General features: G+C 48.2%; 2 protein-coding genes and 1 non-coding gene across 3 annotated transcripts; 1 reads left to right on the top strand and 2 right to left on the bottom strand.

The window, feature by feature from the left end:
• Positions 1-3,903: 3,903 nt before the first annotated feature.
• Positions 3,904-5,022, bottom strand: LOC145493219 (uncharacterized). The gene has a single exon (XM_081472636.1). The coding sequence runs from the start codon at positions 4,920-4,922 to the stop codon at positions 4,227-4,229; it is 696 nt and encodes a 231-aa protein (XP_081328762.1). The 5' UTR covers positions 4,923-5,022; the 3' UTR covers positions 3,904-4,226.
• A 6,440-nt stretch (positions 5,023-11,462) lies between these two features.
• On the top strand, positions 11,463-13,811 carry LOC145492630 (uncharacterized). The gene is made up of 2 exons (XM_081472052.1): positions 11,463-12,221; positions 12,404-13,811. Exon 1 carries the CDS (start codon positions 11,671-11,673, stop codon positions 12,073-12,075), a length of 405 nt encoding a protein of 134 aa, XP_081328178.1. The 5' UTR covers positions 11,463-11,670; the 3' UTR covers positions 12,076-12,221; positions 12,404-13,811.
• Trnah-gug (transfer RNA histidin (anticodon GUG)) lies at positions 12,429-12,500 on the bottom strand. The gene has a single exon. It is a non-coding gene; the product is annotated as a tRNA-His (tRNA).
• Positions 13,812-17,269: the final 3,458 nt, after the last annotated feature.

Genomic DNA, 17,269 nt, shown 5'->3' with positions numbered 1-17,269 from the left:
TGTGCCTATTTAGGTGCCTCGCTGTGCACCGAGGGGCGCGCACAGACCGTTGCACAAAAGAAGCCCGAAGACTGGCCCAGAGTTTCTATAATCTCGAAGTTCTTCCACCAAACTTCAGAAAAACGTCTCTAGATGAGTTGGACAAGGTGGAAGCCCATCTGAACGAGGGCTCGCCCGTCTCATCTTGGCTCGGAATACGTGTCTACGAGCCTGAGCGTTTGGTAGGAGGTGAAGTGGTATGGCATCTCAGAATAAACCCGAACCCCAAAATCAAAAACATTTTGACGATAGGTGTCTACGAAGGCCACGCTTTCTTGATAAAAGACATCAAAAAGCTGGCGAAAACCTATGCATGCACGCACTGCTTGCATAGGTTTACGAAAGTTTGCAATCTACAACGGCATCACCAAACCTGCAGCGCGGGGAAAACGGTAATCTATTGCCCTGGGACAAAAGTGGAAGCGCCACTGACGACCTTCGAGAAAGTGATGTACCCGAAGGGCTCAGCATCCATTCAAGCGGTGTTGTGGCTGGAGCGGGAAGCGAAGCGCCGGGAAATCCACATCCACCACGCAATGTGCGGGCATGGGGGTGAGAGATGGCTAATGCGGGGAAATGAAAAACTGAAGGCCTCTCCTGTTGACGGGTACAACCACGAAACGAGGACGGTGTTCCAATACCACGGCTGCCCCTTCCACGGATGCCCAAAATGTTACCCGCGCTATAGAGAACAAATGATTCTGAATGGCGGTAAAACACCCGAACAATTGTACCAAGACACCATGGACCGCACAGCATTTCTGCGAAAGATGGGCTACGAAGTAATCGAGGCCTGGTCTTGCGAAGCTGGGATTCGTAAGGGGGAACTCCCGAATAAGGAAACGAAAACTTACCCGCACGCGATCTTGTACGATTTCGAGTCGTATGGCGACAAAAACTTCCGAAAAGAGCCGACAGGAGCGTTGACGATCGAAAACGCCCACATCCCGATCTCGGTCAGCATCGGCGACACCCTCGAAAGAAAGCCCACGCACATCTGCGAAAGAGACCCCGCGGAGTTGGTCCGAAAGTTCATGAAAGAGCTGGAGAGACGCGGGAAAAACATCCAGGACCAGGTGCACGCGGAGTTCGTTCCAGAAGACGTGCACCTGCTGCCGAAAGAGCAGCAACAAAAAATTTACGAATGGTGCGACCAGGTACCAATGTTGGGGTTCAACTCGGGCACCTGAGACCTCAATCTGATCAAAAACCATTTTGCCAGCGTTCTGGCTGAAGAAGAAAAAAAGATCAGGGTCGCGAAATATAAGAACAAAATCATGTACTTGCTCACCAGAGGGGCCCGTTTCCTCGATATAATCAACTATCTGGGACCGGGGACGAGCTATGACAAATGGGTGAAAGCTTACGGATGCAAGACAGTGAAATCGTGGTTACCCTACGAATGGTTCGACACCTACGCAAAGCTGGATTACCGCGGGCTCCCAAAATACGAGGCCTGGTATTCGAAGCTGAAGGGCGGCTACGTTCTCACGCGGGAAGAGTGGGAGGGGTGCCAGCGACTGTTCAAAGAAAAGGGCATGCGCACCTTCAAAGACTGGCTGCGTTACTACAACAATCTTGATGTGGAGCCGGGCCTCGAGGCACTCGAAAAGATGAGAAACTTTTACACCGAAAAGGGAATCGACATTCTGAAAGACGTGGCGGGCATGCCAGGGGTCAGTTTCCACTATTTGCTCCGCGGGGTGATCGAGCGCGGCGCAGACCTTTATAGCCCTGGCAGAGAGGCTTACGAAATGCAGAAAGACGCTCTTGTCGGGGGCCCGAGCCTGGTTTTCGTAAGGTACCACGAAGCGGGCGTCACAGGGTTAAGGGCGCATCAGTTCGAAGAACCGTGTCTTTGCAAAAAGATTCTCGGTTTCGACGCCAGCGCTCTCTATCTTTCGACCATGCTGAGAGAAATGCCATGCGGGAAGGACAGGGTCAAGTACTACGACGAACTGAACTTAATCTGTCTTCCCCGCGTCCTTTTCTGCGCACTTGGCACACAACGCCTCTTCTTCTTCTTCTTCTTCAACCTCGCCGTCAAATGCTGCACTCAAAAGATCGGCGGTCGCGCGAATGACCGTTTTGTATAAGCCGTACAACACATTCGAGATAGCAAAAAAGGTGAAGAAACAGACGAGAAACCTGGGAGCATCAACTGTGAACATGTTGATATCTTCCACTCGGAAAAGTTTAAATCATTTTTTAAAATCTTTTTGGCTGTGTCGCGCGAGCGGGTTCTGTATCAACACGCGCGGGCTCAGGTGCGGGCTCAGGCGTTTTCTCACCGAACATGGGCTTGGCCATTGCCTTGAGCTCCTCCCGTTTGTAATAAATCCCGAACAGTGAAACGCCTATGCCGCCAATAGCAATCCATTGGTTGGTGCTGAGGCCGCTGCTCTTTGGGCTTTCGCCTTCTGTAGTCGGGGCTGGCTCAGGGGCCTCTGTGGCGGCTTTCGCCTTATTTTCCCCGAGAGCCCTATAAGCCTCGGCATCTTTCTTCTGTTGTTCCCGCGCCTGCCGCGTTCTTTCAGATGTCGCTTTGCCAGCAGCCACACGCTTAGGATTTTTCACGCGCTGCGTGGTTGGAGTTGGAGTTGTCGCTTGCTGTGTGATATCTACGGCAGGCGCTGCCTGGGTCTCGACCTGAGGCGCGCTCTCTGATTGTTCGGTAGACATTCTGAAGCGAACCGTATTCTAAGAAAATGAAAAAAGTTTAATAAATAATTTTTTTTTGTCAGCAAGCCCTCAGCAATTGTTGATGATTGCTGACCGGTTATTCTGCAGTTGCTGAGCCGGGTACTTCATCAACACCCTCAAGCGGATAGCCGTGTTCATCACGAGAAGGGTGGCTCTGCTCCGGCAACTGTGGACTAAAATCAACATGTTTAGTAATGATGAACACCGCGTTTGCCGCAGCAAGAAACCGGCCGCACTTCAAAGCAAGGTTGCCGGCCAGATTGGAGAGCTCTTTGTTCAAGATGTAGTCGTTTCTGAGCTCTTTTTGATAAGCGTCGATTTCTTTGATTTTGAAGGACATTCCGACCACTTTGGTTACAAGAAAAATAAAGCTGTCGATCAGGCTTTCTGTTGTCTTTGAGCCCACGTAAGTCTCGTTGCGTTTGGTGTATTTCTCGACCTCTTTGTCGCTCAGGCGCTTCACCTGCTCGTGTGTTAACCGCACTCCGATGGCCTCTTTGGCTTTGCCTGTGGACACCAGCACGGCCAGTTGCTCACGGAGAGCAGGAATGTCAGGTCCGGAGGAGGTTGGAACAAGGCCACCTGCGGGACCACTCGACGGCTCGGGTTCGGTTTGAAGAAGGTTCATAACTTCTGCTAATGCGACCTCTTCACCTATTGTGCAAGGCTATATACACCTTTCATTTTTTTTATTTAAAACCACTTTACCCCGTACGGGTGGCGAAGCGAGAATACAAGATAAGAGAACTTTCGCTCTTTCAGCTTTGAAATCAGGCCTTTGTACACATCCTGAGAGAGCTCGCCGGCGTAATCCTCGAAGATGGCTTTCGTGGTCCTGGCCGAGGGGGTGTAAAAGAGAACGATCGCCGCGACGTTCTCCCGGAAGGAAGATGTTATGCCGGTCAACTTCTGGGTCAGCACCCAAACGCTGATGCCCATATGTCAGGCAGAAAAGGCGAGATTCACCAGCTCGCCTGTGCGCCCTTTCACATCTTTGGAGGCCGCGCAGTCGTCAAGGATTATGAGTGTGTTGGTGCCCTCGGAAAGCCATCTCACGAGCTTCAACCACTTTTCCACGTCGTGCTGCTCGCATACTATCACATCCATTCTTGGATCGTTTTCGCCAAGCCGATGGTCTTGTTGTGCGTGAACGTCGGCAGATGAGCACGATGTAGTCGAACTTGAAGCGGAAAGGGCCGTAGATCTGGTCCACCACGAACCTCGATTTGCCTGAATTGGTCGGCCCCACGATGAGAGTGTTGAAGGGAATCTTGCTGGGGTCCATGCTCATATTCAATTCTGTACAGATTCCAGCTGTCTGTCCATAATGTCGAACTGGGAGTCGGCGACAACGAATACGTGGCAGTTCACATTGCCTGAGCCTTCGGCTTTCCTCTCGATTTCCAGGTGGACGCCGTCTGTACTGTTCACAAGGCGCTTGCCGCTTCCGTGCATTTCTTGGTCCGCCATGGAGCGCATATCAATCAGAAGCCCGAAATTATCTCCGGTGTAAAACTTTGTCGCATCCATGTGCTCGGTTTTATTTTTTCCTTCACGAAGAAGCGCTGGGCCTCTTCCCACATGTCCTTGCCTTCGACGCCGTTGTTGTAAATCATGTTGGGCGAGCCGTTGATCGCGACGCTGACTTTCGTCAGATCCGGGAAGACGTATTTTTCTGAATCTCGGGCGCCATCAGCATACGGCTCTATGAACAGCAGCAGGATGGCTTTTAGCGACCTTTTTTGGGCGTCGACTTTGATGTTCTTCCTCGTGTCGGTGCCTTTATTGAAGACCACCACTTCGGAACGCATCACGTGGTCATAGGCGAACTCTTTTCCGCTAGAGTAAACGCCGTGCGCCTCGTCTGCCAGAGTCTTGCTGCGGATCATTTCGTACTCGAGCTGGATGTTGGTCAGCTTGTATTTCAGCTGGGTTGTATCGGAGCCATTGACCACATGTTCCGCTTCAGCAAGGGTTACTTCGAAAACGAGGTCGTTGTAAAGGGCCTGGGGGTAGAAAACGCCGTGATCAGTTAGGATCTGATGGTCCAGCCTGATCCGGTACTTGCTTCCGTATACCTCATTCAGCTTGTTTTCAGCGGCGACGCCCGAGGTTTTCTGGTCTCCCGCGCCTGAGCGGATCTTGCATAAATCGTCGCTCTGAATCCCTTCCAGGATCATGCCGTCTCGCTCTTCCTGCGAAAGGAAAAGGTCATCAAAGATTTTGTAGATGCCATAGCCAACCGTGTCTTGCAGGGAAGTGCCTCCGAACTTCACGTGCATCCTGTCAACCAGAGCCCGCGTGACGTTCTGGACAAGAAAGCTATTTGTGTGCCCTCCAGAAAGGTCGATGTTAAAGACAAGCGCTAGCCAGCCAGGCACCAGAACCTCGTTCACGTTCAGCTTGGGCACTGTAACATACAGCGTATCGCCGGGTTTGGCTTCAGTGCGGGAAAAGGTGATTCGCTTGACCGCGCGCTCGGCCTGCATGGCGTGTAATGTCTTTTTGCTATACGTCGCGCGAAGGTACTCTGGCACTGACATTGTGTATAAAACACCGGCGATTTTTTCTTATTTGAAAAATATCGGGCTTGAAATATATTGCTATGGCTGAAGGCGGTGGCGAATTTGGTTACAAAGACCCGGCCCTTGACAATCAGATTGACCACGATGATGATGATGATAATGTCGGACAAGAGGTCAACACAACGCAACCTTTTGACCCAGGCGCGACATCAACTCCCTACCAACCTGGCGCCCCCTACCACGTGGGTGAACAAACGGAAATGCATACTATGCAGCACGAGAAGTCCGGCCTGCATGACACTTCTTATGCCGAGACGCCATTTATGGGGGAAGAAACCCCTTTGTTAGGCACGCAAGCTGAACAGCAAAGATCGTGGGACAGTCTTACGCGTATTTTTCCGCAAGCAAGAGCAATAAATCTAGAAACTGAATACAGCAAGACCCGCCGACTGCAAATCAAAATGAAGGGCTTTGGCAAAAAACTTTATTACCTCTTCACCAAAGACAAGAGTACAGGCAGGCAACAGCTAAACCCAAATCTTCCAAAAGAGATCAAAGACTCTCTTGGCCCGATGGCACAAGAAGTTATTGATCAAGAAAATGAGGCCATAAGAACCGTCCGAAAAGATTTGATAGACATTGAAAAGCAATTAAAAGAGGCGGAAACGCTCGCCGCGGAAAGGGAAAAAGCCTCACAAGAGGTGCAGGAGCTTAGGCAACGAATAGATAGAAACCAAGCAAAGATTGATTCAATTAATGATAAGTATGGTTCCAATTTTGAAAGTGAAGCAGAACTGCGCAGGCTGAAGCAACTGCAAAAGAATTTACAAACAGATTTAGAAAACGCAAAAAAAAAGAGGTGGCCGCGCTTGAAAAACAAGCGAAAAACAAAGAACAAGAACAAGCAAAGGTCGACAGACTTAGAGCCAGCCTCGCGGCAAAAGAAAGTGAAAGAAATACCATCGAAGAAAGGCTAAACCAAACAAAAACGTTGGACGACCTGAAAATGCAGGAAAGCGAGCTGCAGCGCCAAAACGAGGAAGACCAGGCGGTCATCCAAGATGAGAATGCCTCGCCCTCCGAAAAAGAAGCCGCAAGAGAGAGAGTGGAAGAAAGAAACGGGGAGCTCGCGCGTTTGCAAACTCAGATTGCGGAAAGGGAAAGGGGGCGGCCTCTCTTGGAAAGGGTAAAAGAAATCTTCAAAAAATATGGCGTGACATTGGTCGCTATTCTTATCGCCGCCGGGACCACAATCGGAGCTGTCATCGGCGCCCTCACCAGAGGTTTGAAAGCCACCGGCAAAGCTTTGGGAAATGGCCTCAAAGATATTGTCGCGAAACTTGGTTCTCTGCTGCCCGGGCTGATTGGCTTGATTGTAAGCTTTCTTTTCAAAGCTGCCGGCCAAGTCGTCGGGTTTCTGGCCGAGCACACCTGGCTGCTGATTCTTGCCGCGGTGGCCTTTTTGTTCGAAAAATATTTTAAGAAGCAGCGTTAACTTACCGCCAAGCCATGAACAGCAACGCCGATAATCCAACTACACCGACAATTACCGCTGTTTTGTTTATTTCATGTTGTGACGTTTTATCTGGAGCCTTAGGCTCTATTTTTTGCGCCTGTGCTTGTTTAGTTTCGGACGAAGCTGGTTTCCTTGATTCGGCTGTTGCGGCTTTGTGTATCGGGTTGGACGAGTGGCTGTTGGGTGGGTTAATTTTTGACGGGCCCCCTGCCATGAGTTTGAGCCCAGATTTTTTTGTGTCTGGATTTACCTCGTTCACTCCCAGTTTCATCCCGGAGACCGCCTGTTTCAGCTTGTTGTTGTAGCCGATTGTGCTTGCGGTGTTTATTATCATTCGCGCGGTCATGAGCCAGGCCATGGGGGCTACAGTGAGATTGAGCCTGACCTTCGCTTGGTCCACCGCGAGCTGGTACCTTTGCACGCTCGCGGCCAAGTCGGGCTGTCTGATCGCGCTTTCCATCAGCACCAGGAACTCGCTTTGGGCTTCTTTCGCCCGGCCACCAGAACCGAGAATGCTACTGCGGACGTTGACTTGTGCACCCAGAACGTAGTAAGCGAAAGCCTCAATTGACTGGTTGATTCTTGCCAGGCCTGCCTGGGTCAAGCCATTCGCGGTGTTGGGTGTAAACCAGTCGAACTGCCGATCTCCAAAAAGATCAGGCCGTATAAACTCAATAAGGTGCCCCTTAATCAGTTTTCCACCATCGTCGCTAAACTTGTTCCACCCAGGATACTTATAATCTGTTTTTGTTGGCGATTCCCCCCAAGGCTTAACATACAACACCCCCAAACCACTGTTTGCACCCGAAGTGAACCTAAAGTCGCTTGAGGGGTCTATGCTGAACTCGGCGCATAGCCTTTTGTACGAAGCAACGTCATAATGATTATTCATTTAGTCGAACGTCGGGTCTTCGGGCAAAGTGCTTATGCTCTGAATTCCTCCTAGCTGGTACAAAATGCGCCTGACCGTGAAATACACGTGGAAGATATAAAAAGCTCTTATCTGCGGGGGGAGATTCATCCCGCTGTCAAAGATTTCACCCCTGTGTCGCGCAGAAAACCGCGAAGTTGAGCTGTTGCGGCCAATATTTCATGTCAGGCCCTCCTAACCAGTGTTTTGCTTCGGTTCCAGAAGTGTGCTTGAGTTTGGTTTTTTGGAATATTTCTCTGAATTTTGTTGTGAAATATTGGTCAGGCGTGACTTAGATTTTGATTTCGGCGTCGAATATTTTCTTCAAGCTTGGCGCTTTGCCGTCGAAAGGTACCGCAGGGATGGGCAAGGAAACTTTTGAACCAAGTGGCGCCAGTTGATAAGGAAAACCCCCGCTGTCTCCCAAACCGAGCGCTTCTTTCATTTCGGCGCTCCAATATTTTCTGTCTGAGCCGAGGACGCTTTGAAACGAGCCTTCGCTTTCTTTGAAAAACACCTCGGCGGTTACGTTATTTTTCTCGTCGACGCTTCCTTGCGAAACGAACCGGCTTTTGTCCGCTTTTGGAAAGCGGTTTAAAAAGTTTGTCCACGCCTTTTTCTTCGCCGCCTCCGCTTTTTTGAGCTCAGGACCATTCCACAAATTAGCCATCTTATTTGAACATAATTTTGTTTGTTAAATATAAAATGGTTGTTCTCACAATTGTCACGCAACAGAACGGAGAGACTATCCATTTTGAAAAGCCGATACCGAGAGTCGATTTCATGAAACTCATTTCTTGCAGTCTGTACAACAGCTGGTACAATTTGGCGAGGGAAGGTTCGGCCACCTTGGGAGATAAAGACAAAGACAAATCCATATCGGTCGGTAAAATAGTCCCAGGGCACTACAGTTTAGAAAGAATGGCAAAAGAAATTGAGGGTCTGTTCGAAAAATATCAATATAAAGCGCTGAAAACAGCAATAAACCAACCTCTTGGCCAGCTTGTTATCAGAAATTTTGGTTCTGGGGCGAAACCTATTGAATTTGATCGCGATTTAGCCAATATGCTTGGTATTGGGCGAAAGTTTCCGGCTTATAGCTTTGCTTTCGTGAAAAAGCTTGGCTCACCCGCAACATATTTCATTCATTGCGACTTGATCGACAAACAAAAGAATCTGTTCAATGGCAAAAGGTCAGATGTCTTGGCCTCGTTTGATGTGAAAGGGAACCCTTTTGAAAAGGTAAGCTACCAGGGTTCTCCGCAACAGGTTTTGCGAGACTGCTCTACAGGCGCTTTCATAAATAGCATCACCATTAGCGTCAAAGATGAAAATGGTGAACTCTTTGATTTCAAGGGCTTTCCTCTTCTTTTTGAATTAGAGTTAAATTAAATTTCTAAATATACGCACTGTCTTCAGCGAATCTGTTGCATCCAAGTGCACCGCCTGACGAGCGTCTCTATCCAGTGGTGGCGGAGCCTTCTCAAAATTTCCGCTTGCAGAAGGTCAACGAGATTTCCAACACTTTGGCCGGTGAGGTCCACCACTATCGCCTCGTTGCTAAAAAATACAAACGCGCGAGAAGGTTCGTTAATTGGGGTGCTGCCGGCTCCAGTGTTCTCTCGGCAGCGTTTTCCAGCGCAAGTTTTGGCTCCGCTCTGTCTGTGGTTGGTCTGCCGGCAGCAGTTCCTCTTGGCGGCGCTGGTGGATGCTTCGCTCTTGCTTCGTCGGGGCTGATAATCGCCAGCAAAAAACTCGATTCGAAAATAAAGAAGCATCAAGAGATTACCACGCTCGCCGTTGCCAAGCGGGATACCGTCAACAGACTGCTCTCCAACGCTTTGAACAACAACGAAGTGTCTTCCCACGAGGTCGACATTATCCTTTCCGAGTTTCAGCAGTATAACTTTCTGAAAGATCAGGTCCGAGCAAGGATGTGTCGCCAACCATCGAAGAGAGGGCTTACCGAGGTTGATGTCAAGAAAATGGAGAAAGACATCCGCGGCAGAGTTGAAGCGGAAATGATAAAAAAAAATCACGAACCCTCCCGCTTCGAACTGACTTTTAGAAACAGACGGTTTTGTTTGCATGTTATAAAAACATGATTGTCTGCTTCCACTTGGTTGCGTTTCTTGTGAATGAATATTTCGCACCTGAGTGGCAAAAAGATGCTCGCAGTATTACGCGCGAGGTCGTCGCCGCAATGGTTGAGGTGGATGAGGGTTTTCGCTAACGCGCCCTGCCAAAAAGGAACCACTCGTACCAGTCATAACCGTTCCAGGAGCATATTTCTAAGAAATTGACGTAATCGAGGTCAGCTTCTATGAGAAGTTTTGGCTCCTTCGGCGGCCTTACCGTGGCTTCATGAACAGTTCCCTCGCTTTCGAAACAGGGGAAACAACATCCCTCGAAACGGCAGTTCGCATATTCAAAACAAATAACCATTCGCACAATTTGCTGCTTGTATTCGCAGAATGGCAGTTTTAAAATATTCTCGTGTATCTTGTCCCACCCCATTTCCTTTTTTTCCTTGCTTTTTATCGCGATGAACTCCTTGAGAATCATCTCACGAAGCTCTGGAGGGAGGTTTTAAATGGCCTCGGAAAGTCCGCAGCTTTCTTTCCGGCCCCGCATCAGCCACGCGCACTTGTTTGTCGCTCGAGACATCGCGGCTCGGGCGGTATAACAGCGGGCTCGCTTGTTTCTAATCGGTGTCTCTACCCCTTAGTAGTATAGGGGGAGTCACACAAATACTATTTCAAAGAGGGAGAAGTATTTCCCGTTTTGCAACTCCCTGGTTTAACCGAAGCGAGCTTGCGAGCTTCGGACATAAAGCTGGGGGTTTCAGAATGAGGAAATACTTCTCCCTCTGCGAAATGGTATTTGTGTGACTCCCCCTATACTACTCCAGTGCGACCAAGCTGTCTGCATAAGATCAGCTTTCAGCCAGTTGCGTCCCCGAAACAAATACAATTACCAGGATCTAAGAGCGATGTCAGCCTGTTTTTACGAGCAAGTCGAGTAGAATATTACCACAAATTTTGAATGACAAGTGAATCAAGCATCCGTTTGTCAAAACAAGATGCCAGTTGCCAGTATCACGTGATCATATCGCGGGCTCATTTAGAATTGATTTGGATCGCATGTTGTTATAAATGTTGACCACCGACCAAGGGTTGTTTTTCGATTGGATCGCGGGCTCAAGCCAGGTTAGCTTGCATTTAGGGCGGGGTTATTGGAAAGGCGGTTAACGCTAACCCAGGATTAACAGTTAACCGAAGTATAAATGTTTCTTGTATAAAAATGTTTTTCACTGCTTTTGTTTTGTGCAGTTTGAGATTATTCAAACGGCAGAAGGCAAAGCAATATAAACAGAAAACCCGACTGCAAAGGGAAAAAGCTCAAATCAAAATTTTCGCTTATAATAATAATAATATTTAATATTTCTAAGGCGCAAATTAACATGTGAATATGATCAAATGCGCCTAACAAACCATATGAGTAATATAAATTAAACGATATGCTATGAATAGTGTGATTAATTTAAAACTAATTATTTACAATAATTATATACATTAGGCTAAGGTAACGAGCTAAAAATTAAAATATTAAAAGCAAGGGATCTAGTAAAAATGTATATAAAACATCAAGAGCTATTCAAACGCTTTTCTAAATAAAAATGTCAGTAGTCATATACGCTCATAGGGGCAGTAGCCAATCAGGAGCCAGGGATTATACCACGTGACCACTTTTTTCCCATACATTCCCTTAAATGTTCAAATCCAAGATGGCCCCTTGGTGGGCCAAACATGGCGCCCGTGACGTCACAGCTCGCGCGCATGCGCAGATAGGGCAACATGAAATCGAGGTTGTCACGTGGTTGCTCAAATAGAACCAATGATAGAGGGTTCGGATGGGGATAAAAAGGTGTTGAGTTGGCGGGTTTGGCATTGTTGTTTGGAGATCACCGTGACGAGATGGCTTCAGAGGAGAGCAAGACGAAGGTGGAGGTGATTAGCGTTCCTGAAGAGGAGTTGCCAGACGACATGTCGAGAGAAGAATTTGCAGCGAGAGTGATGGATGCCGTTCATGAGGGTATTCTTGGAAAGATAATGAAAAACGCCGTTTCTCGCGCTATGGATGTCCTCCTGAAGAAAGAAATTACGAAGCTGGCGGATGAGGTGCTGAGGTTCAGAAAACTCCTGTCTGATAAGATGCTTGCTGACCAGTCAAGATCGTTTAAAGACCCTGTGTGTTTGGAGAAGTTGCCGGATGGATTTGAGGCCGGATGGGAAGCGTGGAAGAGCAGTTGGGACAACAGAGAAGAGTTGGCGTACCAAGCATTTATAAAAGAAATTGCACCACTACCACCCACAGAGTGAAAAAACATTTTATTCATGCCTGTAACTAATAAAGATCCTTTAACGAGAGAATGTACATGGTTTGTTGTGTGATTTTTTGCATCATCTTGAGTGCTTGCACGTCATTGGTTCCCAGGTGCACGAGGGATAGCATCATGGTTTGTGGGGTGAGAAATTCTCCGTGAAAGCCTGAGGAGGATTCGAAAACGCGTCCGAAGGGCCAGACCTTGGAGAGGTCTCTTCTCATGTACCATGGGTAGGGAAAATGTTGGGTGAGGAAGAGGAGCATGACATCTTCGTCGGGGTGGGGTTCGTCCAAACGGATTTTACAGGCCAGGGGTCTCTATAGGGAAAAATAAAAAAGAATTTTTTAATGCCCCGACCAGGAATCGAACCTGGGTCTTTGAGGCCACAACTCAACGTCTTAACCATTAGACCATCGAAGCGCTTACCTCTTTAGGACTTGGTTTTGGGGATGTCAGCGGGAGGAAGTCCGAAATTCACGGTTTTGCAATGAGGGCAGAGTCTTTGGGAGGGTTTCAACCACCAGGTGTGGAGGGCTTTACAGCTTCCGTGAAAGAATTGGTCGCAACACGGTGTCAGGAAGTAGTCTTGGATACTGTGATTGGGAGTGTATCCTTCCTTACACCATATACATTGGGGTTTAGGAAATCGTGACATGGAGTCTGAAAAAATGGAACAAAAAACAACTTTTTATTAGACATGACACTTGTTATTACATGGTGGGACGTGTGCACGATCCTATTGACCGGCGCCCTCTTCTTCAGGATGAACATCAATGAAAGATTTGACGTGATTGACACGTGACAGGGCCTGGTAGTAACTGTTTCCCAGGAAGACGGGTTCGTAACAGTTGGTTACCACATTGTGGTACATGCCATAGATGACCCCGCAACAGGTTGCATAGACGCACCCTAGCCCCCAGTCTTTTCTCAACGGTCCCGTGAGCGCGCGTACGAATCGGGTGTGGTTCCCTTTTCTACTCAATTCTAGTACCGGTTGGCGGCAGCATGGTCTGGTTTGCTTGCAAACGTAACAATGGAGGTCGGGTTCCATGTCTAAAATTGAAATAGTCGATGGTAAGTGTTATGGGTCCAGTCTACATGGATGACTAAATCGTTAATATCGTCCTCGTCAGCGACCCCCAGCCTCTCTTCCAGGAACAAAAGATCTAGTTCGTCCAGGGCTACCCCGACGATATCTAAAAATTCCCTGTACAAGGGGGTCTCTTCTCCGTCCTTCATCCGCTCTCGCACTCGCTTTCTCATGACGGTCAACTCGGAATGACAATGCTCTAATACTTCCATACTCACTTGGTACTTTGAGAAGTCACAGCAACGATAGTATCCACAGTCTTCTGTAATGGGCGCTCATACAAGTTGAAAAAACTCAGAGTGAAAGTGAACGGTCCGACTCGCTTATTTTATACACACGGTATGATGGTGTCCAGTCTCCTACCGTGAGTGGGCGTGGTAGGGGGATACCCCCTATCCCCTGGGTCTGTGGTAACACGTGACTTCGTCTTGATCTGTGATTGGCTGGACGGATCTGCATAAAGCGAATCAGCGTCGTCCGCTCTTCACTCTGAGTTTTTAACTTGTATTGAGCGCTACCATGGCCCTTAGAGAGATTGGTCTGCAAAACCATGTACCTAGAAAGCCTGAGACTACCTACGAGGAGGCGATCGATCGAATGGACGAGCCTTGGACTCGATTTTACGAGTCCATGAATTTCCCGATCCGTGATCTGTTGGCGGGCCGTCGGTGGTTGACACGAATCAAGGATTCTAGTCAGCTGGAGGTGATGCTTCACCAGATCTTGTTTTTCATGGACGAGCATAGAGAGAACTGGACACGAAGTCGGTACGAGTACCGTAGCATCGAGAGGTGTTTCAGCAGAACATTGTTCAATGCGATCTGGGTTATTCGCAAGAACGTGGTGTGGGACGTGAAAGTGACGCCGCCTGTAGACCGAGTGACATTTCACCGAATGATGTTATGCTACGGTTTCGAGCCTTTCCAGTCCACGTGGACTAAGAGACAAAAGAACACGATGAAGCGTTATGTCAATGTAATTAATTTTTATTACAGCACATTTAACAAATGTAATCAGAACACAATGCGAGCGATGATCGATGCGAACCATAGATTACCCAACGTGTAAATATGAAAAAATAAAATGTCATAGTGTGTTTTTTACAAAAACTGTGTCTGTGTGTTTCTTAGTTTGGGTTCTGTCCATGAATCAGTATGTCTTGGGCGATCCCACGTGGGTATTCGTCGATCCATTGGAAGAACTTGCAGTTACGCTTGGGACACTTGAGATAGAGCCTGTCCGGGTTGGACTGGGAGTGGGAGGTGGCTAAGACCAGGGACTTGTTGCATAGACATCGGAAACGGGCTGGGTCGATGTTCCTGTAGCAGGGGTGGGTCTGTTCTTCGACGCGTCTCAGGTAGGCGCTCACCTCTTTAGCGCCACAGGTCACATAACACTTGGTGTAGAATCTGGAAGAGGGGTATCGGTAATACTCCCACCAGGTACCACCTTCGGGGGTTTTCACTCTTCCAAATTCCATGGGTACCATACAACGCGGGCAGGTGGGATCTTGGGTTTTCAGTTGGTTCAGGAACTGATCGGGGTCGAATTCCTGCAACACTTGTACTTCGGTGAATTCTCCTTGGTCGTCCACTTCAGGTGGTAATTCTACGAGGTCGTCTTTCTTGAATTTGTCGAGTCCCATGGGTTCCAGGACTTGAATGGTTCGAGGAGGTGATTCTCTTATCACGGTCAGGCATCCGCCTTGAATGGCAGGTAGCTTTGAGTCTATATGAGTAAGATAGAGATTGAGTTAGTATCCCAACAAGGTGTTTTCCCGTAGCATGGTTTCTAGGATGTGTGTGGTTTTTCGCACGTTTTTGGGGGTCAGTCTTTGCCTTCGCCTGTAATGGTTACTTTTCATTTGGCTTTTGACTTGTTGGCGTTTGATCGAAAAGACGCTCCATGGCTGCGAGAAGCCTTTGAGAGGGACGGTGGTCCAACTGACCGAGTCCGGTGTGATCTCTTTGAAGAGGACGCGTTCGTTGAAACGTAGTCTGGCACGAGGTTTTTTGAATAACCATCTATCTAAGGTGGATTGTAGTTTACCTCCTACTTCTCCTTCCACTCTCTTGGGTAGGAGCAGTTTCAGTTTCTTACGCGCCTCCTTCTTTTTGGATGATTTTTTCTTTTTCCTGTCGGGTTCGACGTGTGAATCCATGACGACTGCTGAAAAGTGACTCGTGATGGAATGCGTGGTTCGACTTTATGGACGTTTTTTACGACCAATCGTAGACGTGTGGTGTGATGGGATCATGCGACGGTCTTCGTTCCGATTGGTGGGATCTGAAAAGGGCGCGTGATCCGTGAAAGTACTGAGTGAAAGTGGATCCACGGCGCGGGTATAAAAGGAGCCCGTTTGACGCAGTGAATCATTCTCGACTTGCTCTTGACGCGGTGATGACTCATAGGATTTTGGATGACAGGGACTTTGAGGAGATCATTGAAGATCTGAGACGATATTTGAATCTAGCTTCTGACAATTTGGATATAATCGAAAAGGAAGGCAAGAAGGCGCCTTATACGAGGATAATTAACTTGGAATTGCACGTTGTTGATCTCTTGTTCTCTAGGCTTCGAAGACACCTGACTGACTGGGGAGACCCGAAGCACCATCCTGAATTGTCGTATCTAGGAAGAAAGAGGTTTGACGAGGCAAGAGATGACTTACTATAGCAACTCGAACCAGATTCGGGACCTAGTGGAGCAGATCGTTGATCAGAAGGTACACACTTTAAGAGATCTCGATGCCATTCCGGATGCAAAAGTGGACATGTACATTTTTGACAATCTCTTCGAACCGTTAGGTCAAATACCCGATTGTCTGTGGTCTTTTGAGCTCTTGATGAGACGCTGTCCTGACTGGGGTGGTACAATTTTGGAGATGATGAAGAGGAACGAAAAGGTGTATTTGTTCTGCGGTGAGTGGTGTCGCGTGATGTACAGAAGTGGTAGCGGTCAATTCAAATTCATTCATTGTCGAGATCCCGCCCTGGACGCAGAGCGTTCCTGTTTGATCGCCACGGATAACCTCACGTACATGATGAGCGATGCCATCCGTGATCTGTTTGAACCCTTGCGGTTCGCTCGTGACCTATCACGACGGGTGCTTGAGTACGACAAGAGTCTCAGGGTGGAGGAGATGCTGACTTTCAACAGGTGCGCTCACAAGGAAACGTGTCTGAAGTTGGAAGAGTTGATCTACGATGTCATGCGTCAGCGTGATCTGTGGAAGGATCGGTTTTTCTTTCGTGCCCTTGAAGCTGAGGAGGATGACCTATGTGGTGAGTGTAGAGAGAGTATGCGACAAGCATTCTATGTGAATGGGAACGAGGAGGAAGCCCTGAAGTGGAGACCCGGTAAAGGGGAATGTTGTTGTGGAAATTGTAAATATTATGCCATGGATACCTATGAGGAAGACTGTGATAATGAGTATGGTCAAGAATGTAAGAACTCTGAATATGTTCAATACTTTTCAGATTCAGACTAGTCTTTTTGCCTTCTTTTTCGTTTAGCCAATCAGAGTTGTTTTTTCGTAAGAACCAATCAGGCACGACGTTTTTGTACATATAAGAAAGTTGAAGTAAAAATTGGGTTCAAATCATTATGTCTCATGCCTTGAGTTGGTTGATCTCGAGAGTGTGTGCGACCATGGCCGATCGATGGTGTTGGACAACCTTGTGTTCCAAGTGCGCTAGAGTCTACGAGCGATACGGTAAAGGTGAACCCATCCCTGACCATTTCAGTGATTCGCCCTTGGAGGTGTTTGACTATACCGACGTCGAACCCAACGTGATGCGTTTTGTCGTTTATATCTTGTGGTTGAAACAGCAACCCGATTCATTTAAGAAGTATCTCGAGGTACGTGAGCAGCGTTTCGAGTTGTGGAGACAGTGCGTTTACAAACTTTATCGACTATGAAGAAAGGTCAAAAGAAGAAGCCGCTTTCGACCGGGACGTTACTGGGACGGTATCGGGATCCTTTCAGACCCGGTAGTCTGGGTGGTCTGACGCGATTCGCCTAGGCCAATAAGATCTCGGTACGACGTGCTCGCGAGGTCTTGCAACGGGATTTGGGGTACACGTTGCACAAACCCAG

The sequence above is a fragment of the Orbicella franksi genome, chromosome 7 (genome assembly GCF_964199315.1).
Source record: "Orbicella franksi chromosome 7, jaOrbFran1.1, whole genome shotgun sequence".
In the NCBI taxonomy this organism is placed as follows: domain Eukaryota; kingdom Metazoa; phylum Cnidaria; class Anthozoa; order Scleractinia; family Merulinidae; genus Orbicella; species Orbicella franksi.
This window is presented reverse-complemented; position numbering and strand designations above follow the sequence as displayed.